Here is a 23,998-nt window from a genome sequence, read left to right on the forward strand (position 1 = left end):
ATAGCGCCACATTGGGAATGAAAAAAAATATGCAATATTCGTTACATTGCGGGTGGATGCTCTATCTTGACCATTATTATTATTATTATTATTATTATTATTATTATTATTATTATTATTATTATTATTATTATTATTGAATAATAAGTATACATTAAAATCTAGAGATATTTGCTAGAAAATCGCGGGTTTTCGATAGTCATCTAGCGGGATTATACGAACAACTGTTGGCAACACTGGTTTTGAGAACCATAATAATTGCAGAAATTAACATAACACTGAATTAAAATATGTCAAACTATTGTATACTATAAATAAATAGCAGACGAGCGATAATTTCAGTATGCCTACTTTTGTTATGGGGCATACCGTATAAGCTAGTACCAAATAAAATATCGATGTGCAATTAAACAGTGAAGAGGAAATTGCGAAAGAATAGTACGATGAACGTTATGGAAGGAAGATATCTGTACTGCATCGCCATTCCCTTGAAACTTCTAAACTCACATTAGTTCTTATAACTTTTTATTTATATTCACTGTTCTATTTATCGTTCGGAAAGCAATGCGCTCGACGACTTCGTGATAACATTACGAAATACAATATTTGTTTACACAGCCGAGTGGTAGTGAACTCTACGTCGAGTGCTGATGTAGGTCTGCGTTATTTGCAGTTTCATCAAATGCTGGATTGCACAAAAGTTTGCGTTTCATTATCGTCATAAAGGCCTTAGGTAGAGTAAAGGCCATTTCGAATTAGGTCGAGAGACCAAAACTTCCTAAGCTAATGACCAAACAGCGGAGCTTGCAAGACTTGACAGTAACATGTTAACAATTTCTATTGTTAGGCACAGAGAGGTAATTTGCAGTTGCACACGCCAGCCAGGTACATGTCGTAAATTTCACGAGATAAAAAAAAAAAATATCAGAACTACTCTTCGTGACGATGATACCAGCGGCATTTCCGTATCTTTTATTATCAGTGAATTCGTTCCAAGTAGAAGATTGGAAAAATCTCCATTCATATAGTTATTATTTTTCAAAACTGTAGTTATTCCTTTTCCATGAACTATAAAGTTATAAATTGCCTAATTCTCCTCTAAACATTAAGCTATAGGGTAAATTAGGGTCTGTTGGACAGTCGGGCATGTTGGACACTCGTGGCTACTTCCGTCATTGACTTCTAGCAGAATGTGGTGCCCACATGTGGCGAGGTAACACGTTAAAGTACAAAGTGTCCAACATGCCCGACTGTCCAACAGACCCTAATTTACCCTATATAATTCAGGTTGTCCCTCAATTAGCTGTAATTTTCTCTCGTTTAGGCACAAATGTTTGATTGATAAATGAAATTTGATGTGATCTAACAATTTATAATGCATCTTGATTACACAACTTTTAACACTGTATCACTTCGGAATATGTATGATAAGAACTTTCTTGTGTTAAATTTTAATGTATTTTGTTAACATGTTTCGACCTATTTTCTGTCATCTTCGGAACTGGTCGTTGTTGGTTTTGGCGCCTCTTGTTTCCTGTGTGGTTGCGTTCGTAATGTAGAGTCAAAGAGTGTATGAGTTTTGAAATTGAGTTGTGTGTTGAGAATATCGTTGGGGTGTGTTTTCGTGTGTCTGTATATTTCATATTGTTCTATTGTGTTGAGTTTCTGGCTTTTTGGTTACAAAGAACACATCACAGCCATAACAAAATTACAAAACACCTCCACATATGCAGAACACATCACAAATGCCAACCACACCTACCACGCCAACACAGACATGGAAATACTGCACATCCAACCAAAAAGCCAGAAAATAACTCCCTGTTAGTGTGTCGGGTAGAGTTCCCGGGTAGCTCAGTTGGTAGAGCGTTGGTACGTTAAACCAAAGGTCCCGGGTTCGATGCCCGGCCCCGGAACAATTTTTCCCTCGAATTTATTCAACACACAATGTTGTGAAGTATCGGCAGTATCCAAATGTAGTTTGTTATCATGAGACTATCACTCACTATTAATCATAGAAATAGCCTATTTATGTAAATACAACTCACCGTCTGTTGTATTTCATCGACATTTCCATCGTCGAGTACTAAGAATCTTGACATTGCAAGTTTTTCTTTTGTGTCTTGGTTTACATATTCAATCTTCTTAGTCACTTGTCGAAGACGATATGTAACCTATAAAGAAATCGGTTCCATGAACACATACTTCCTTAATGTGTGATTTACGCATTTCAGTAATTTATCATGTTGCTAATTACATTCCAGCTTGCACATTATTTTCACGTTTCCATTCGAAGACCTAACTTTCTGAAGGGGCTAAGTTCCAATTTTTCAAATTTTAATTTTAATATAAGAGTAATATATCCATATGAGCATATCATACCAAATGGGCTCTGTCATAAATGGTCGTTCAAAAAGCGCGCCGGGTTTGATATATCAAATTATGAACTTTATTATTTTTTATGCTTGACCATGCAGAAAAATGTAGTAATTATACACCTGGTAGCAGTCCTTTAATGCATGTCATTAAAGTACACCTATTCATTAAAGTTCAGGTTTTCGATTATTCTCGGATATGCAATCGAAAGACAACGAGGGAAACGTCACGGAGGCTGGAAATCCAATACTGTCGCAGAAGGTTATGTTCTGTTACTATAATAATTAGCGTTAGTTGTAAATAATATTCAGATAAATTAAATTTGTCATCTCGTTTTTCAATTCTAAATCAATTTCCAGGTTATATCAAGGTTAATATTTAGTTTACTCTGTAGGGTATAGGCTATCAAGGTCAATGTGGAGATCTGTTCCTCGGAAAAAATCAATACTTTCGCGTCTGCGCACATCTCACAATTTACGAGATATTGCACAAGGTCAGTTCCGCTCTTCAGTTAGATACAAATAAAATGAATATTTCTGAATAATTTCAAGTTAGAAATATAGTCGAGCATAAAAAGTCGTATGAAACTCGCCTATAATGGTAATTAAGACGCTCGTATGAAAATTATGAAACTCGCTTGCGCTCGTTTCATAAACAAACATTCTTGCGTCTTAATTACTATCATTATAGGCTCGTTGCATAATGTACTATTTCAAAATACTTTATACTAGAACATGAACTTGTTCAACTCACCTTCCCATTTCAGGTATGGAAAATTATGTCTAACATATGACCCTCTCTACTGCGCTGGGATTCAAGAACTCTGTCCGTGAAATTCGCTGTGACTGCCTGACAAATATCCACTTGGATTTCGCCGACAACTGGTAGAATTTCCTCTTTTAACTCACGGATGTTTCGGGGTTTATTTACATACACCAATGATTTAAGATTACACCATAGAAAGAAATCTCATGGCGTTAAATGACATGACCTTAGTGGCCATTGGTGGTCACCATTACGCGAGATGAGACGATCCGGGAACTCAATTGTTTCGCGGGCAGAGTGACTGGTGGCACCATGGTGGTAATGGAGATCATATCGGAGAATTCGCCGTACTGAGGAACATCCTATGGCTAAATCTTGGGAACGGCGAAGAACCAGTTTCATTGGACTAACAGTCACACTGTCACGAACCGCACGTTGCGAAATAGTAAACTGCTCTATGGCTAGACACACAATGACGAAATGCGAGAAATTCAGAATAAAGCAACAATCGGAATGTTTATGGATCTCGAAATGAAATAAAACAATGATGTCGACAACCACCAAAAAAAAAAAAAAAAGATTCAAAACGGGCGCGCTTTTTGAACGACTCTTTAGTTACTCTAAATCTAAGTGATCATTAGTGCTTCAAAAGATGGTATCAGAGGTATCTCAACATGTAACTTATTTGACAGTGTGTTTTTCTTCAGTATCTCAGCAACTTCTTTCTTACACTTAGGCCCTTGAGAAAGTTAGGCCTTCATTATTTTCGAAACACAAACACACATACAATGATTCATGAAGTATTACCCGCCTTTAGGAATAAATGAATGGGTTATTTATGAAAGGGCCTAAGTCTTGAACACTAAACTGTTAGCAATTTAAGAAAAGAACTGCTTACAGGCCGAAATTTTTTAATTAAGGCTGAAATAAAAATTGTATCATAAATTCTACGAAGCATTAGAGTGTGAACCTTAGTCCTCTTCATATCCAAATCGATGTATCTGTACCCAAAGAGCAGTATTACATTACAAACTCATTTTCACAGAATTAGCGACTTAGGCCCTTTCATAAATAACCCATTCAAATTATAATTATAGGTCATTTTGAGCGAAAAAGTCACATGAATATACGTCCAAGAATCAATATTTAATGAGCTATAGCTGTTCGAAATTCTAATAAAGTAGAACAGCTATTTCAGCAAAATGTATATTCCAAGGGAAAGTCTTTTTCAGAAATATTTGCTTATATAAATTATATAAATTTTATATCTTCTCACCATTCGTGAGCTGCCACAAGGGACAAAGAGTATTTAACCATAGAAATTTTTACAAGTTCATGAAAAACCATTGATTTTGTTTTAACAATGAAATTCCTACAAGTACATAACTGCAAATAATTTTTTTTTTTTTTTTTAGATTAGTGAAAATATACCTATTTTTAGAAAGGTAAGTGTTACAAAAAAGTAAAGAATACTACTGAACTTAGTTTGATTTCGAATATAGGTGATTCTTCAGGAGAGCAATTGATCCTTTCGATTGGTGTAAGACATAAATAAGACTCTATATTTAGATATTCCAATGTGTTATTTTCGAAAGGAAAATATTTTATAAGTTTTATGGGCATTGAATGTTAGTGGTCTTGGCTGGGTAATAGGTACTATTTAGTTTCCCTAAAGTTTGATGATGGATGAGTAGAAAGAGAAAAATTCTCTCCGGCACCGGGATTTTAACCCGGTTTTCAGCTCTACGTGGTGACGCTCTAGACCAGGGGTCGTCAGCACAGAGCACGCTGGGGCTAGTCTCTCTTACCCGCGGAAAACGCAGTGCACTGGGGTGCACTCCGTAGCTGCTAGCGGGCATGCTCTCTATCTCTCCCTGTTGCACGACAGTGCACACGAGACAGCACCGCGTACCCTTTGCACATTTCAGCGAGTACTGACGACCACTGCTCTAAACACTAAGCCACACCGGATTCCAATCCCGATGTCGGATTGAATCCTCTCAGTGCAGAGGTGCACTCGTTATGAGTGACTAAGTGGCCGGGTTCCGGCGGAATAAGCGCCGTCTTAAGGGGAGAGGATGGTATTTTTGGTGAAAAATGAGTAAAATTTCCAAAGGAAAAAAAATCTTTAAAATACTTGTGATATGTGTGGAATGCATCCTCATCCGAATGTTGATATTTTCAATATGAATTTCTCTAGATACAGAATTATTTGTTATCATATTCTACAGAATATTGTTGTTAGTTAATTTGAAGCTACTTTCACACCTTATTTCAATTTCTCTTTTTTTCTTTCCCTTTTTTCTATTATGTTTCAGTTTTTAATAATTGTATGTTTCCTTTTCCTTGTTTATGTTTTATCAATTAATTTGTTAGTCGTGAACATTGTAATTGGGTTTTGCCTGTTATGTTCATCAACAAATGAATAAATAAATAAATAAATAAATAAATAAATAAATAAATAAATAAATAAATACATACATAAATAAATAAATAAGTAACATTTTGTGGGTATTTTGTGTCCTTATCGGATGTTGAGTCGCCATTTTTTAAACTTCCTGCGCTATGGATTTTTAAATCACACGCCCGCTTTTATCGATTTCCAGTAACTGCATTCTTTTTGCTACATTGCCAGACAAAAATGGATATAATTTCTGAACTATTAAAGATACATGCATGAAATTTAGAACACACATCCTTCAGACTACTAGGAAACTTTTCTCTGTAACAGAATTTTGTTAATTGATTTCATTTTAAAATTACGTCCGTTTGTTTGCAAGAAAGGAAATCAGAAAATTGTTATTAAATTTTAATTGTTTATTTTACAAACGTAGGGACTAATATTAAAATTCTGTTACAGACAGTTTGTAGAACATGCTTTTGCAAATACATTGCAAAAAATGTTTGAATCTATCTTTAAAAACGGCTTAGATATATCGGTTTAGTACAATCCTGCATTGAGTATATATTTTTTTCAAATTTGGGCCCCCAAATAATTTTTTTTCAAAATATTTTTATTTGTTTGAGTTGCCACAGCTATGAGCTGTGTACATAGAAAAAATTAATATTTTACACTAAGTAGGAAAAAAGTTTTAAAAAGTACCATCCTCTTCCCTTAAATCACGAAGTGATTATTTTTCGCATATATTATATTATTACGATGTACCGAAGTACATATGATATTTCAGTGCAGAAATTCTGCGTCATCATATGATGATGGATGCCGCACCTAACTGTTAGGAATCAGCTGTTAATGTACGCTATGTTTTAAAGGAGTTATTTTTGAAGACATTTTTGAGAATCTGCACTGTTAATTCCAGAGCTCCAGGATCAAGAAACTATTTACTCTGTACTATATTGTTTCTGCCACTTATTTTCAGTAATTTGGGTTAATAGCAATTAATCTTACAGTTTATGTGAATATTTTGATTTAGAAATGTCACAGTTGTTTTGAAACTGGAAAAATAAAGGACATTAACACATCTGTAACATCCGTGACGAAATGTGTGTAACATCCGTGACATGGAAGAAAAGTCTATAAAATATTTACCGATTATGTTTTTGTGAACTAATTGGACACCATGAGATTTGCATAGCTTTCACTTGGACACTATGAGACAAATCTCTTTTTGCTTGAAGCAAAGACCTGAGTTTTACACTTTTTGTTAATAAGATGTGAAGTGAGTTCAGAAATCTTGTAACATCCGTGACAGAAACTTTTCTTTATGTTTTGATATGATAATAAATTTTATCCAACAACATTTTTTTCTGTAAAATGATACTGATCTTATAAATTGATCCTAGTAGTACAATTTGACAAAAGTCATTTCACTTTGAATATGTACAGTTTGAAAAATAGTAAAAATGTAACGTCCTTGACAACTGAAATGGCTGAGAAGCGGTTCTGAACGTAATTAAAGGGAATAAATTAAAAATACACAGAAACATTATTAGAATTATTGTCTTAAACATAAGATAAGTATATCTTAATCTGAAAGCCGTTCTTAAAACATTATTTCATCCACTTTAAAGCATTTGGCCTCACTAATGTGAATCGGGCGCGTCATTTCGCAGCTTGGCACGGCTGATTAGCGCAGCAGTGTTCACAATAAAGGCAAGTATTGTTCTCTTGTTTGCACTTTCGTCTGGTACACAAGGTGAGCTGCTATTCTACGAGAAAAATGGGGCAGACTATCATGTAATAGATAATACTTACGTCCCCTGGTCTCTAAACGGACTCTTTTCAATGTTGTTGTTTAGCCAACTGTTCGAAGACAGGTTTAAATCTTATAAGTGACACTAATAAAACATCACTCATGAGACAACTAGGCCAGAAGATATTGGGGTAAGATGATCAGTTGCTTTCCCCCTTAATTGCATACTTCACTGACTAGTTACATATTACTACACTAATCAGACTTCAGATGTATACAAACAATTGTTCTTATCCTGACACATATCGCCAAGTGAGATGAAGGTTACTGCCTGATAATAGATGTACAGTCTTCGAAAAAAAGTTTTGTCGCACAGATACTTTTTAAGTCCCAGAAAGAAGGCAGTGCGCATGATCAGACATACAACGAAACAAAACTAATATTATTACCTCAACTAGTCCTTCTCTTGCGACCAGGTTGCTCGTCCTCTGATCATGCGCACTGCCTCCTTTCTGGACTTAGAAGGTCTACTCATCGACAGCTGATGTCATCAGATCTAACCTATCCTACCTCTCTCCCTGTACTTAACATCCCAGCGGAACCCACTCCTCTTAGTATAAGCCTAGATCATTATATACCCAGATTCCTCGGCCTTATAGGCTTTGACGGTAACAACTTTTGTCAGGTTTACTATGCTGTCATCTAGTTGTTACATAAGGAGTCACGTCATAACTTCCATTTGAATTGCATTAGCGACTGAACTGCCATCTCGTGTTCGTTTGCGGCGGACGGGTGGCGATCCTGGCGGTTGTTCTCTTCAAAATGCTGCCGATTTTAACATAGGGATGAGCAATCTGTTACATACATGATCTAGGGCAGGGCCGGGCATGAAAGCGGCTCCGTTTAACCGGCTAGAGCTGCTCTCGCTCCGCAAGGCAAGCCAGAGCAGAACGCTCACGCAGTGGCTGACTCGCATTACAGCTACCTTCCCTGCATTAATATAATAAGAGCCACGGTTGTTCTAGTCATTCAGTCTGTCAGTACATAATAGTTTATAAGGATATTACATCAATCCATTGTACAGTACAGACTTTGTAACACTCTTATTAATTTAATGAAATAAACTTGGCTATATGCACACACACAAATCATTAGGCTTATTTACATAACCCATACGCACAGTGCTTTAACAATTACATAATGGTAGGCTATTAACAATATATACATAAAGGATTACAATCAGACATAATGGTAGGGTATTAATAATATAAACATATGTAATATAGGATTACAATCAGACATACTGTTAGTGTATTAATAATATAAACATATGTAAAATAGGATTACAATCAGACATACTGTTAGTGTATTAATAATATAAACATATGTAATATAGGATTACAATCAGACATACTGTTAGTGTATTAATAATATAAACATATGTAATATAGGATTACAATCAGACATACTGTTAGTATATTAATAATATAAACATATGTAATATAGGATTACAATCAGACATACTGTTAGTGTATTAATAATATAAACATATGTAATATAGGATTACAATCAGACATACTGTTAGTGTATTAATAATATAAACATATGTAATATAGGATTACAATCAGACATACTGTTAGTGTATTAATAATATAAACATATGTAATATAGGATTACAATCAGACATACTGTTAGTGTATTAATAATATAAACATATGTAATATAGGATTACAATCAGACATACTGTTAGTGTATTAATAATATAAACATATGTAACAAAGGATTGCAATCAGACATACTGTTAGTGTATTAATAATATAAACATATGTAACAAAGGATTGCAATCAGACATACTGTTAGTGTATTAATAATATAAACATATGTAACAAAGGATTGCAATCAGACATACTGTTAGTGTATTAATAATATAAACATATGTAACAAAGGATTGCAATCAGATATACTGTTAGTGTATTAATAATATAAACATATGTAACAAAGGATTGCAATCAGACATACTGTTAGTGTATTAATAATATAAACATATGTAACAAAGGATTGCAATCAGATATACTGTTAGTGTATTAATAATATAAACATATGTAACAAAGGATTGCAATCAGACATACTGTTAGTGTATTAATAATATAAACATATGTAACAAAGGATTGCAATCAGACATACTGTTAGTGTATTAATAATATAAACATATGTAACAAAGGATTGCAATCAGACATACTGTTAGTGTATTAATAATATAAACATATGTAACAAAGGATTGCAATCAGACATACTGTTAGTGTATAAATAATATAAACATATGTAACAAAGGATTGCAATCAGAAACAAAAGAAGGAAATTAATAATAAACACTATTTTACACTTTTCTTTTACATGAATAAACTATTGTAACAAAATCGTATTTCTGTCAATCTTTGGATATTGAACTTCTTAATCAGTTGGAGTGTTTTAATGACAAATTAAGCACTTTGCTAATCCACTGCTCTCTACGAAAAAGAACTCCTCCCATGATACATTAAAAGCATTGGGAGTAGCGAGCAGCTTTAGCGTATGAGCGGAAGCTCCGTCTTCAAAGTTGGCCATTATACTGCAGAGTCACCACTGCACCGACGCTGAATGACGTACAGTATGCATACGTCACAGCGCTCGGAAGAACCGCTCTTTAAAGCACACAGGGCTCATTTCTCAGAATCACGTAATGTGCCCAGCCCTGATCTAGGGTATAGGCCCCACTGATTGCATTAAGACTCAAACAAGTTATAAGCATGGTTCACAGTACAACGTATGAATTTTTACAAACAGATGTGATGTAGTTTATGCTGTGGGTAATTTTATTGTTTATGGTGGCTGTACTGTTTACTTTATTTTTCTTTAACGTACCCTGATCTTCTCCTCCGCTGATTGGAGGAACGATACGCATCGCCGTCCTCGGCTTGGAGACCGAGCGAATGTTCAGTTGGTGAGACAATTCGACGCAGTTACGACTTCAAGAGAGAAACGGGCAGTCTCCCGTCTCTGCTGAGATAGTCAGCTCATCGTATTATATGGTGCCGGTGGTCAAGGCGACCCCGCTGATTTGGATAGCTGCGACTATCGTCTGTGTGGTATAATTCATCGGTGGAACATCGTTTGGATATCATCGCTTTACAGACTAAGGGATGGTCTGTTTCATTCTCAGCATTCCTGATTTTCATATTCTATACTACGAGGGATCATCGACGTCCATAAGCCTACAGGGAAGTTCTCTGGGGCCGTTACGCCATTAACGTATATAACGGCTTACTTGGTTACCGTGTGCGTTCCATGGATTTGAACTTTGGTTCAGCTAAAGGTTGGAGACTACAACTTTATATGTCTTATTTGGGCCGAGTTTATTCAGACTGTATTTTCAATGAGTGTTCAGTTTACTCTGTTATACATCGCCTTTCTTACATTCATTTTGATGACAGACATTAATTTTCTCTCTTTCATTATCTCACTATTTTATATTGTTATTAGATCTATAATTCTTTGTTTTTGTATTTTTACTTTAATTTATCTCTCTCAGTTTGTTAATATTAAATTGTTATAATTATTACGGTACTTATATTATTTGTGAAAGGCAACCAAAAATACCTAAAGTTACGATCCTTTCTCCTTTCCTGGGTTTTACTCAGGCACGCTGATACAACACAGATAAGAAGAAACTAATGATAATTGGATCCATGCTTATATCACATATTTTGTTCAAAATGAGCTACATAACATATTTCGGAAGAGAGGGTCATAATTCTTGAATCAACATGTATATTATTATTATTAATTATGCTGTCAAATGTGAGGGTGATTTGTTTTCTGCTATAATACCAGAAATTAAAAACACAGGAGTTCATTATTTTTGCACTGTTGCATACTTACAGTTAATTTTAAACAAATTTAAATAATTTATCTTTTTACATATTCTGAACGTTTTTTAAAATTATTTCGCTATTTATGACTTACAAAGTTATGGAGTGGGAAGGGACAATCTCTTATGTATTGCAGTGCAAGTAGGTTCTACTATGAATAGGAATGAACTCGTTCACATTGTAATTTTACCAAATATGACGTAACCATTTCCATAGCAACTGAAGTAGAATTCAGTTCCACAAAATACTATATTTTTCTCCATTATTACAGGTCAAATAAAGACGTTACACGTTAAAAACCGATTCTTTCGGGTTCGAATACAGTACATATTATCTCGTTACCATAATCAATACGAAGAATTAGGGTACTTTTAAATATTGCTTCTAAAGTTGATTTTATATCCTGGTCTATTAATATTTTTAACTATTTTGTACTTACCCAGTAACACAGAACTGTAGTCAAGATGTGAATGATGTAGACTGCAAATAGGACAGATTCCACATTAAAGGGGAGACTTAAGCCAGTTAGAAATGAATACGGCGTGTTGATCATCTGAAATTCAGTACACACAAGTTACTAATAATTTAATAATGTAAATTTCAATACCGGAAGCAACTAAAGTATATTTATTTTGGAGTAGCTACTCTGAATCTCGTAAACGCTTACATTGTCTATGTGTTTGCGCGCGTGTGTGTACAGGTTGTATAGTATAATATGCAATGTAATGATACTTATTACTCGACCAAGGCGAGTGGAGCCGCGGACGTAAAGTGAACTATCGCGATGCAGTATTACGAACGCAGGAGCAGTAGCGCCACTGCTCCGGGCTGCAGGACTCCACTGGCCTTGGTCGGGTAATACTTACAGATGTTTTACAGAAACTAGATGTTCATTGCCGCCCTCACATAAGCCCGCCATCGGTCCCTATCCTGTGCAAGATTATTACTGTCATCCCACCTTCCTCAAATCCATTTTAATATTATCCTCCCATCTACGTCTCGGCCTCCCCAAAGGTCTTCTTTCCCTAAGGTCTCCCAACTAACACTCTATATGCATTTCTGGATTCACCCATACGTGCTACATGCCCTGACGATCTCAGACGTCTGGATTTAATCTTCCTAATAATGTTAGGTGAATCATATAATGTGTGCAATTTTGCGTTGTGTAACTTTCTCCATTCTCCTGTAACTCCATCACAAGCATACAGAACGACCGGTAATATAACTGTTTCATAAATTCTAACTTTCAGATTGTTTGAAAGCAGACTAGATGATAAAAGATTCTCAATCGAATAACAGCAGGTACTGTACTTCCCATATTTATTCTGAGTGCAATTTGTGTTTGTTAATTGTTGCTCCAGTATATTTGAATTTTCCCCTCTCTTCATAGAATACATTTCCAATTCTTATATTTCTATTTCGTACTATGTTCGGGTCACGAGACACAAACATGTACTTTGCCTTTCCGGGATTTACTTCCAAACCTATCTCCTTACTTGCTTAAAGTGAAATTTCCGTGTTTTCCCTAATAGTGTGTGAATATTCTCCTAAAATATTTACGCCATCTGCATATACAAGCAGCTGATGTAACCCGTTCAATTCTAAACCCTCTCTAGACTATGTGACTTCGACTTATTTTATGTGGGATTCGCTGCAACTCAGGAGAAGACCTACTTCAAGGTGTGCGGACTCTATTGATAGACGGAACGTCACCGAAGGCATAAAACGCCATCCTAAAACTTGACGACGGGATTTTCATATGGATGGGGATTATATTGAAGGGTTGTCGATTTAAAGTTATCCATAGTTTCTTAAAACGCAGTGCATTATGTTAATTGCTAATACATACTTGGTAATTCTAGTAGGCCTATGTAGTGTGTCCTTGCCGTAGCTGCATGGTCTAAGGCGTCATGTTCTGGGCTTGCTTTATTCGTGTCTTCGTAGAGAAAGAAATTCTCTCATGAAATTTTGGCCAGTATACGGGACCGGTGACCACCCAACATTGTGATGGACTTGAGGAGCCACAATAGGTAGCTATAACGGCCTAGGGAATCATCGTGCTAATCACACGTTACTACCTTATTGGTTGGATGATTGTTCATCTCTGCTGATCCATGTGGACGTGAGGCCAGCAGTCTTCTAGTTATTATTATTATTATTATTATTATTATTATTATTATTATTATTATTAGTGTATGTACTGTAAGTATTTTACTGTATAAGTACCCTAATTTATGTTTTTGACGTCAGACTTTCTCAAATTTTTGTAGAGCTTTTATTTTTGTGGTTCAACATCTATCATTCTACAAGACTATTGTTATTGTTGATGATGATAATGATTATGATGGAGTCTGCTTTATTAAGCTATGGATATACTCACGACATCGAATATTTTCTCCAAGAATTTCGATAGTAATTCTCCGACAATTGATAATGATGCGAGACCATCTGGAACATGGAAATTATAAAAATTACACAGAGAGTGAAATTGTTCAGTAAAGGTTCTTTTAAAGGACGATTTTTTAGCGTAGTATAAATGGATACCATATTGTCCCGTTGCACTTAGATTTTCTACAAATAATTATTTTACGTCTTGCCATGAAGATTCTGAAAATCTAAAAACATAATTATTTATACACAAGTAAAAATATTGTTCGTTACCCTACAACATTGAGAGGAGTTATTATTTTAGTATCTGTTGGAGTTACCGGCATAGCTCAGGCGATAGACACGTTTGCCTGCCGACCTAAATATCCGAAGTCTAGTTATAATGTATATAAAATATATTGTATGTTTTTGCAGGCATCATTATGGCATTAATAGTTTTTATCATTTCAACGGACTCAACGTACCTATCTTGTGCGATAAACTTGCTAGAACGCTGTACGTATTAGGAAGAGAGTGAAATAGAGATACTATATCCTCACTCGTTCTACCAACGGAGGCATCTTGCGGCAACAGTGTACTAGCCAAGACCCGTAAGTCTAATGTTTTTTTTTTTTTTTCAAGGTGGAATACTCTATACAGAATATACTGTACGCATATTTTTTTGCCTCTCAAGTATGCTGTGATAGATATACGCTCCTTAAAGTGTCTCGTTCCTCTCCTGGAATCTGTTATTATCAGATTTCATACAAATCTATATTCTCGGAACGTAAGGCGTCGTGAGGTAGCGTGGCCGAGCGGTCTAAGGCGCTGGTTTTAGGCACCAGTCCGAAAGGGCAGCCGACCCGGGTGGCGCAAGCCGTAGAGGCACGCAATGACTCTACGGCTTGGTCCGAAGGGTTGTGGGTTCGAGTCCCGCCTCGGGCATGGGTGTTGTGTTAGTATTAGTTAGTAAACAGAAACAGAAAACTGAAAACCTGAAAAACAGAAATATTTCGGAAAATGGCCTCTGGCCGGATGTAGAAAAAAAAAAAAGGGCGTGGGTTCGAATCCCACCGCTGCCAAGATATTTTGTAGGCTTATATTATTTTCTTGCTGTATTGTTTCATTTAATTATTAGTTTTAATAATCTTAATTCCTTAACTCATTGAGAGTTCTGTGCTCTTTTATTTCGATATGTCGAGGTTTTCATATTATACTAGACTTAACCGTTATAATTTTTCTTGTGAAATATATTACAAAGTTAAATTCAAAATTAAGTTATACTTTAAAATTGCCTAAACATTTATTTTAGAAAAATTGAATCCATTTCAAATAAAAACACTTTAATATTCGTAAAGGAATGGAATTTGCTGATCATTGGAATTGTTTTCGTTTTCGTTACATTTGTTATAGGTTTGGTAATAGCATAAACACTTCAATCGCAACTTAGCTTCTCACTTATTGAATTTTCTGTACTGTTCATGTTAAAAAAAGTATCTTGGTGCAAGATTAAGAACGCAGCACAACTGCTGCTAATGAATAATTTACGTTTTGTACTGTGCTATAGAAGAAGGCATAACGTTTATTGTGTTCCTTAAGTCTATGCCTCACTTGGATTATCGCAACGTTTTGTTCAGTAATCTCAGGATTGATTCCTTCCAGAAACTACAGCGTGTTCATAACTCGTGCGCCCGCTTCATTTGTACTGTAATGTTCGATACTATGATCATATCTCACCTTCTTTCCAGAAGTTATCAAGGCTTAGATTACATTACAGGAGAAATCTGCACTCGCATTCTCTCTTATATCGACTTGTTGTTTACATTGTATTATGATTATCTATTTCAGTTTTTTGTGTGTGATATTTTATAATTTTTTTGTATCGCAATTTTACTCCTGGTTGAGTGTTAAATTCTGCGATATTAGTTGGATAATTGTCTCCTAAATAGATAGAATATGTCTTTATATTTTCAGAGAATTATAAACAGATACAATATAATTTCGGGGAAAAAATTGTTCCGGGGCCGGGTATCGAACCCGGGACCTTTGGTAAAACGTACCAACGCTCTACCAACTGAGCTACACGGGAACTCTACCCGATATCTCAACACACAAACAACACAAACAAATAAATACAACCACACAGGCGTATATAAACTCACATGTATCCTAATAGTTGCGACAAGTTCTACATTGGACAGACAGGCTGATCATTCCAAACTCGATACAAAGAACACATTAATGCAATAACCAGATGACACAATACATCTACATATGCCGAAAACATAACTAATGCTAACCATACATACAATAACATAAATACAGACATGGAAATCCTACACATACAACCCAAAAACCAAAAACTCAAGACACTAGAACAATATGAAATACACAGACACACTAAAACACACCCTAATCAAATCCTGAACACGTAAGTTAGATCAAATTCAGAACACACACACTATTATACTCAACTTTTCAACCCTTTCCAACAAGCAAACGCACCCCTACAACAGGTAGCGATGTCGAGATGATGCCGGGATCTAGTAGGCTCTGATAATGGTGTGAAGGATGCACCGAAACACGTGGTTATATAATTTAACACTAGTAAGTTTTCCATTTAATCAATAATTTATATTTAAGTGTCAAAAGTAGTGTACGCAAGATTCAAGATGGAATAATTATACGATATTTCCCGTTCCTTTCGCATTTATCATGTCGTAGCTCCTATGATAGTCAATCAATCGAGCTGTAATTTTTTTAATTGATAGCTCAATATCCAAGGAAGGCGTAGAGAAAAATTAGAAATGAAAACTTTTTTTTTTTTTTTTTTTTTGCAAAGTAAGGAAAAAATACTAACTTCGATATGATCTGTTCAGAATAGACATTTACACATTGAAAACTTGATAAGCGGTCAACATTTTTGTTTTCACATTAGAGGGGGGGATCAAAGCGAGAGAAGTGTTGAGAAAGAATGGAAATTACTTTTAAAAGTGATCATTATTCAAAATCTTTATTGATTTCCGAGTTACGGCAAGTAAAACAAGGGAGTATTTTCATTGGCAGAGTATTCACGAATCAACCTGTTATCTGTTGAAATCTCAATGAAAAATACTTTCTTGAGCTTTCTTGTACTTCGACCTAAATAATAATTTATCCATCTTGAGCTGTTCTAAGTAGATGAATATCATTCACAGTGATAAATCTCATACAGAGTACCATGTTTTTTTTTCTGTCTCTTTATTTCTTGTGTAGCTTTATTTTGTATATAGTGTATTTTTTTCTGTTTATTTCTATTATTGTATTTGTATTCCTGGTGTTGTGGAAGAGAAGGCCTCATGGCCTTAACTACACCAGAATAAATAAATAAATAGATAAATAAATAAATAAATAAATAAATAAATAAATAAATAAATAAATAATAAATAAATAAATAAATAAATGTTTTGATACCGAATTAGGCCTACGGTAAACTTCATAAATGTCCACGTTATTGGACTAGAGATAGCGGGTCCGCTATTGAAATAACGTGAGGTGAATGGCTGTGATTGGCTCTTTCATCAATGACATCAACATAGCGTTAACGTTTAGCGTACCAGTAGGGTGCGAAAACTCTCTAATGTTGCATTGCGTTATCTTAAGTCTCTACCCTACCTGTACGTTATTCTACTTGTATTTTGCAGTAGCCATCTTATCTTACAGATTGCCTTAACCCTTTGCGGCATAGTGATTATTCAGAAGAACCACCGTTTTCTTTCTTTCTTTCTAAATTTTATGGCACAGATATTCCACCAAGGAATCACCTCTTGAGTATACACAGAGGTGCCATCTGTGTTTTTTAAATTGTGTGCAGAGTTAAAATGTTGAAAAAAATTGATCGAAGCTTTGTTATGAACCATGATATTAAAAATATAAAAAATTAATTTGTGCTTCAAACGGTTAACCTTAACTTGACTCACCATATATTTTATATTACCCTATTACCTTTTATTCTAACATACTACATTTAATTATCGTATAACCTTATTTGCATTAAAAATTACTTTTAAAAATATGGTGCCTACATTAAAACGATTATACCTTAGCTATAGCACTTTCCTGTATTGGAGAGCAAGAGAGTTAATGACTTTATTGCCAAGATCTCAGCATTAGCTCATAGCAACAACGTTAAATTATATAATTATAGCATATGACTCTTTCCTACCCTATTTTATAGACTATTAAATTGATTGTCTGTATAGCTACAACTTGACGTATCTTATCTTAATTTACATCACATTGCCTTAATCATATTTCAACTTATCTTATTTTTATATTGAATTACCATATTTTACCTTACCTTATCTTACCTTTTGTTATCTTATCATTATGTAAATAAGCAACACTTGTAAATACCTAGATGTTGCAAATACCTAGGAGTGTATTTAAATTCCAAACTTTCTTGGGGAGAGCATGTTGATAATGTTACGGGTAAAGCATGGAGGGCACTTCACTTTATTATGAGAATCTTGAAAAATGCTAGCCCCAAATCGAGGGAAATAGCATATCTAACGTTAGTGTGACCGTTAATGGAATACGGAACTACATGTTGGGATACCTATAGAATATATCAGATAAATTCCTTAGAAAGAATCCAGTACAGGGCGGCTAAATTTGTTAAAGGTAAAAAAGAAGATGGAAACGATATGATAAAAGAACTTAAATGGGAAACTTTGGAAAACAGACGTCGGAAAACTAGAATAACATCATTGTATAAAGCACATCTAGGTCAGAAAGCATGGGTAGACATAACGGTTCGGTTAGAAAAGCCAACGCACTATGGTAGGAACGATCATGATTTTAAAATCAAATGTAGGAAACAGAAAACGGATGTAGGTAAATTCTCATTTTTAAATAGAACTATAAATGATTGGAATGACCTACCTGCACCGGTCTTTGAGGGCTGTCTTTCCTTAAGGAGATTCAAGAATAATTAAAAAAGTTGTGTATAAAGTGCAAATTAAAATTAAGGTGACATTTAACATTTAATTATTTAAGGTGACATGTATTTATTTAGCCTGACGAGTTACTTCCTTGGTTTGAATTGTAAATTATTTAAAAATAGCGTGTAAGAGGGCCTTAGACTAGAAATGTTTAGTTTAAATGTAGTTCTGTTTGTAAGTATGCATAAAGGTGTAAGTTTTGTCTTATTTGAACTGTTGTATCAGTGAAGCGAGGTGAGTCAGTGAAATTATGGTTTTACAGTGCAGTGAAAAGTTTCGATCAGTGATAATTTATAGCGTCAATGAAATGTATTCTATAGCGTCAGTGAAATGTGTCCTCAAGTGTCGGTGAAATGCGTCATAGTGCCACTACAGTGAGTGAGATGAGAGTAAAGTGAAAGACTATTGAAGCTTATGTATGGCCTATACATAATTATGTAGGTATTTTATTTATGTTTTATTATTAATTGTAATTAGTGTGTTAAATTGTATTGTGTATTCTTATTGTATTGTGTATAAAATTGTATTGTGTATTGTATAATTGAATTGTGTATTGTAAATTTTATTGTGTATTGTTTATATTGTGTATACCACTGCCACCGGGTGCTTGCCCACTTGCAGTGTAAATAAATACATACATACAACACTTAATACGCATCTTAAAATGGAATCTGAAAGTGTTGACAATTTACTATAAAGATGACTAAAAGTTTAAGTTTTGCGCAAATTCACCAAATACACCCGCTAATCCTGATTTCCAAATATTTTTGTGTTCACTATATAAAATATAATATTTTTCTCAACTTACTTTCATAAGTGTTTCTGAAGCTCCAGAAAATTACAAAGACTGAAGTTGGCAGAAACATATATACTGTGTACGAAGAAGTAGAGATTAACATTTTTCAACGAAATACCAATATGAAAATTCATAAACAAAATAGTATAGGCCTATGCTACATAAATTTGATGTAAGAATATTAAATGTTCAATTCCAGACTCTGTGAACATGTTGAGTAATTGCTATTGTTGTCTTTCCACCGCCATGTCGATACTTAACACATACGTAGGCGACGATTATCCGTTGTTATTGCAAAGACCTTGACTTGATCTCAAACTTTTATTCACATGTTCTATGCGAAGGGATCCAGACGGCGGTGGTCTTCAGAATACTAAAGCTTTCTCTTTCAATAAGGATGTGATATGATGTATTTAATAAACTTAAATGCATTACAAGAAGATAAATACTTCTGTCGTAAGAAATGCAGGTAAATCTCAAATTTATTTCGCAACATATTTACTCATACGGTCTTACTAATAAACCGTGTATAATTTTTATGCGAAAATTATGCAGAGTTGGGACAGAAAACGTTACTAATAAACCATGCATAAGCCGCGCAGCTCTATCGGCTAAGGCGCTTGCCTTCCGATCCGGAGTTGCTCTCGAGCGCGGGTTCGATTACCGCTTGGGCTGATTACCAGGTTGGGTTTTTCCGAGGTTTTCCCCAACCGTTGGGCAAATGTCAGATAATCTATGGCGAATCTACGGCCTCATCTCGCCAAATACCATTTCGCTATCACAAATTTCATCGACGCTTAAATAACCTCGTAGTTGATACAACAAATAACCAACAAAAAATAGAATAAAAATAGCGATGGACGTATAAGCAGCATGTAACTGTACATGGAAATTGCTTTGCAGTAGTTATACCATTGCCTGCTGGATCGCATCTTATGGCTGATGTGATCCAGCAGGCAGTGAGTTATACACACGAAACCCAATGCTTCTAAACTTCTCATTATCAGGGAGTTCATCTCACTTGACGATATATGTCAGTGGAAGAACAATTGTTTTTATGCATCTGAAGTCTGATTAGTGGAATATGTAGCTAATCGGCGATGTATGCATTGGAGGGGAAAAGCAACTGGCAACCCTACCCCATTATCTGCTGGCCTAGTTTCCTCATGAGTGATGTCTTATTGATGTTACTTATGAGGTTGAAACCTGTCTTCGGACAGTTGACTAAACAACAACAATATTAGTCACATGCAAAATCATATTGTCGTTGTTCCTGCAATAACTTCTATGTGCAAAATATACATTTTTTCAGTAGGAAGATAAAGCACATTTATTCATCCCATGGCAGCCGTACATAGGTGACTGTGAATTCTTACATTTTCGAAACAAAGAAATATGATTACATATAGGAGATTTTATTATTTGCTGTATTACTATTTAAGCTATTTAATAGAGCAAAAATCTGAAAATCGATAAATATGTTACATAGGAGTTATTTGCAGTAACAACGACGATATACAGGGTAAAGGTTGATAATATTGTGATACGAGTAATATTGTGATGATTATTTTTGAGAATTTATTACAATTTTACTGAGTGAAAGGAGGGCCAGTTTTGTGCAAAAACTTGTCCACGAGCATTCCCTTAATACGTTGACGCAAAAAACCGATCTTCCTCTCGCTCAGTAAAATTGTAATAAATTATCAAAAAGAACTACCACAATATTACTCATATCACAATTTTACCAACCTTTACCCTACCAGTGTTAACTAATTGACTGTCGTATCATAAAACTTGAAATAGGCCTATTTTGACTCTAAGAATGAGTCATCAGAACTCTAAATTCAAGTAAAAGCTTATTCGTTCCGGGAATTTATAAAAACTTCTTTGTGCACTCTACCGCCCTTGTGAACTTGTCATTCATACCACATAATTATGACTTAAACGCTTGAATTTGATAGTCTTTCTCTCAAAGCAGTTGGAATTAATTCATTACTTCCAGTTCCTCTAAGACTCCGTACAAGAGCTCTACGTTTTTACGAATCTTGCTTTTCTAAAAGCTTTAGAGGTGAACAACCAAGACTCGAGCTTTAGGATATCTGTTGCTTCTTCTTCTTCTTCTTCTTCTTCTTCTTCTAACCATCATCTTTTCTACAGTCCATTTTGAAACACTTGATGGCTTATATAGTCGCGTAAGATTGCTTAATATTTCACCGTAAGTAATCATGTAGTTTGGAACATAAAAAAGATAATAAAAAAGATAGCTTGGCGCCTGCTACGCTAGTTTTATGGATGTGGATAGTCTCCTCGTTTCTTTTTTTATGATGACAGACAGCGCACCTGGTGAACAATGCCAGAAGCATGAATAAATTACAGTAGCCATGGCTACATAGGAAAGTAATTACCGTCTCAGATCATTTGAAGTCATAGGTCTATGACACTATACACAGGTTTATGCTGATTATAGAGGGAGACGTGACTGCTTGGTTTGTTGTGTTGTCTTGCAGCACGCAAGACGGGAAAACAGTCGCAGTCTTTGTGTTCATTTTGTGAAGAAATACACAGTACAAGTGTCGATGTAAAACAAAACAATTCTGTGTGCTCAAAACATCGCGTAAGATGACTCTAATTATTAATTAAAACTTTCAAAAACACTCTGCCTGTCAAATAAAAGATCATCGGCTTTCTTCGCTAATGATCCGAGTTAAATCTAAAACAAATGAGTTTGTGGTATACAGACACGATATTTTGAGCAGTGCCCATCATAAATGCTCATATTACCCTTTTTTAAATAAAAAAAACGTCTATTTAAGTAAATTAGAAGAGCACTAGTAAACAAGGTAAAAGCACAATTGAAATCAATCGGTAGTGCACAATATTTTCTTTCCCGCTTCACCAGAATTAAGACTGGCTGCAAACTAGGGCCTAATATCATAAGTGTGGTTCAAATTTTTTTCATATACACTGAATAACAAGAATTTTGCTCCGACTTAAAACAATGTGTCCCTATGTTTTGGTGTGCGCTGAATCCGAAAATCCATCTCCTTTTTTCGTATCACCTAAGGTTTTTAAGATATACTATTTCACTTTTCGATAAGCGCTCCCCCAAAAAAACATCTGGCGCAGGTTGGGGATTCTAAACCAAAACAAAACCTAATACATTTTATGATTTTATGACTTATTTTCGGTTTCTTATGATTGTTGGCATATTCTTTTGTATTTCTAATAAATAAACAGATATTGGTCCCTTATATTCAGTAAATTTCATAACAGTTCAAAGTGAGCTCTACGCAATGAACAAACAAGGGTGTGGTTTTCAGTATTTAAAAGAAAAATTTACCATTTTGAGTGAAGGTAAATTAAAAGAGAGAATTTTCATCGGTCCACAAATTCACAAAGTTATGACTGACTCTTTGTTTGAGGAAAAACTTTCCGTTACAGAAAAAATGGCATGGCGCGCTTTTAAAGATGTTTGCTCAAATTTCCTTGGAAATTCTAGGGCAGACAAATACATACAACTTGTTGTGGAAACCATGTCAAGTGCATATGAAAAAATGGGGTGTAATATGTCTCTCATAATACACTTTTTACTTTCTCATTTGGATTATTTCCTCCTAATCTTGGAGCGGCGAGAGACGAGCATGGGGAAAGATTTCATCAAGAAATATCTGAAATGGAAAGGCGATATAAAGGAAGATCATCATCTAGCATGCTTGCAGACTATTGTTGATTCCTTGTAAAAGACAATCCCGAGTCTAGTTATAAACAGAAGTCATCCAGAAAATTATTTTAAATGTAAGTTGAAATTCTGACATTTTTCTCATTATACGCATGATATATGTTTATTGGTGTTCTGTTTTAAACTATGTAACATCATTTTTGTATCTAGTACACATTTTTTAATTATTATGGGGTATTTTGAATCCTTAGTGTGTTGTAATTTTACCAGTAGCAGTGAAAAATTAAAAACAAAATAAGTTTTTTCGTAAAATTTCAATTAATTTTCCCGGGAAAATGGTAGGTGATGGGCCAATTTGGATTTCAAATTCAGATTTAGGGCACACATATTAATAATATTCACCTATTTTTTATTTCGGAGCATGAAAAAAAGTAAAAATTTGTTGTCCAATGATTAAGGTACACGTACCAAATAACGCCACCTTAACACTTCAGTTACTTTTGCTCTGGTAATAAGTTATGTACAAACACGAAAATTATGAAATAGAAACTGTAATCTTATCTTTACAAAATAGCACAATGAAAATGGATATATTATATACCGAACAAGAATTAGAACTCAAATAGGAAAACTTTGTAAACTGGCGTTATTAGGAACAGGTTGTCCAATTAACGCCACCTATTTTCTAGTAATCTATACACTTATAATTGTTAATGAATTATTTTTCCTAAGCAATACAAATTGAACTAAGCGACTAAATTTCAGTTTCTGTTAATAAAAGATACAAAATCACTCAATACTAATGAAAGATTCTTGATCTGAAACTGAAACACCAGATGGATTAGGAAAATATGTTTTCCAGTGACTCCTTACTTAAAAAAAAAAGAGACAATGTGACACAGTAGAAAGTTATTAAATACAAAAGCATTTACCTTACTTTAAAATGAATGTTTTACAATAAGTAAAACAAA

At 34.6% G+C, this 23,998-nt stretch overlaps 1 protein-coding gene across 1 annotated transcript in view; it reads right to left on the reverse strand.

Moving 5' to 3' along the window:
• Positions 1 to 19,571, reverse strand: part of LOC138698887 (uncharacterized) — a 38,605-nt gene extending 19,034 nt beyond the window's left edge. Inside the window, exons 1-4 of the mRNA XM_069825082.1 lie at positions 19,361 to 19,571; positions 13,584 to 13,651; positions 11,643 to 11,756; positions 2,049 to 2,174 (exon numbers count right to left, since the gene is read on the reverse strand). Coding sequence (XP_069681183.1) covers positions 2,049 to 2,174; positions 11,643 to 11,756; positions 13,584 to 13,651; positions 19,361 to 19,451 — 399 coding nt within the window. The 5' untranslated portion in view covers positions 19,452 to 19,571. The remainder of the gene's footprint in view (positions 1 to 2,048; positions 2,175 to 11,642; positions 11,757 to 13,583; positions 13,652 to 19,360) is intronic.
• Positions 19,572 to 23,998: the final 4,427 nt, after the last annotated feature.

Source organism: Periplaneta americana, chromosome 4 (assembly GCF_040183065.1).
Source record: "Periplaneta americana isolate PAMFEO1 chromosome 4, P.americana_PAMFEO1_priV1, whole genome shotgun sequence".
In the NCBI taxonomy this organism is placed as follows: domain Eukaryota; kingdom Metazoa; phylum Arthropoda; class Insecta; order Blattodea; family Blattidae; genus Periplaneta; species Periplaneta americana.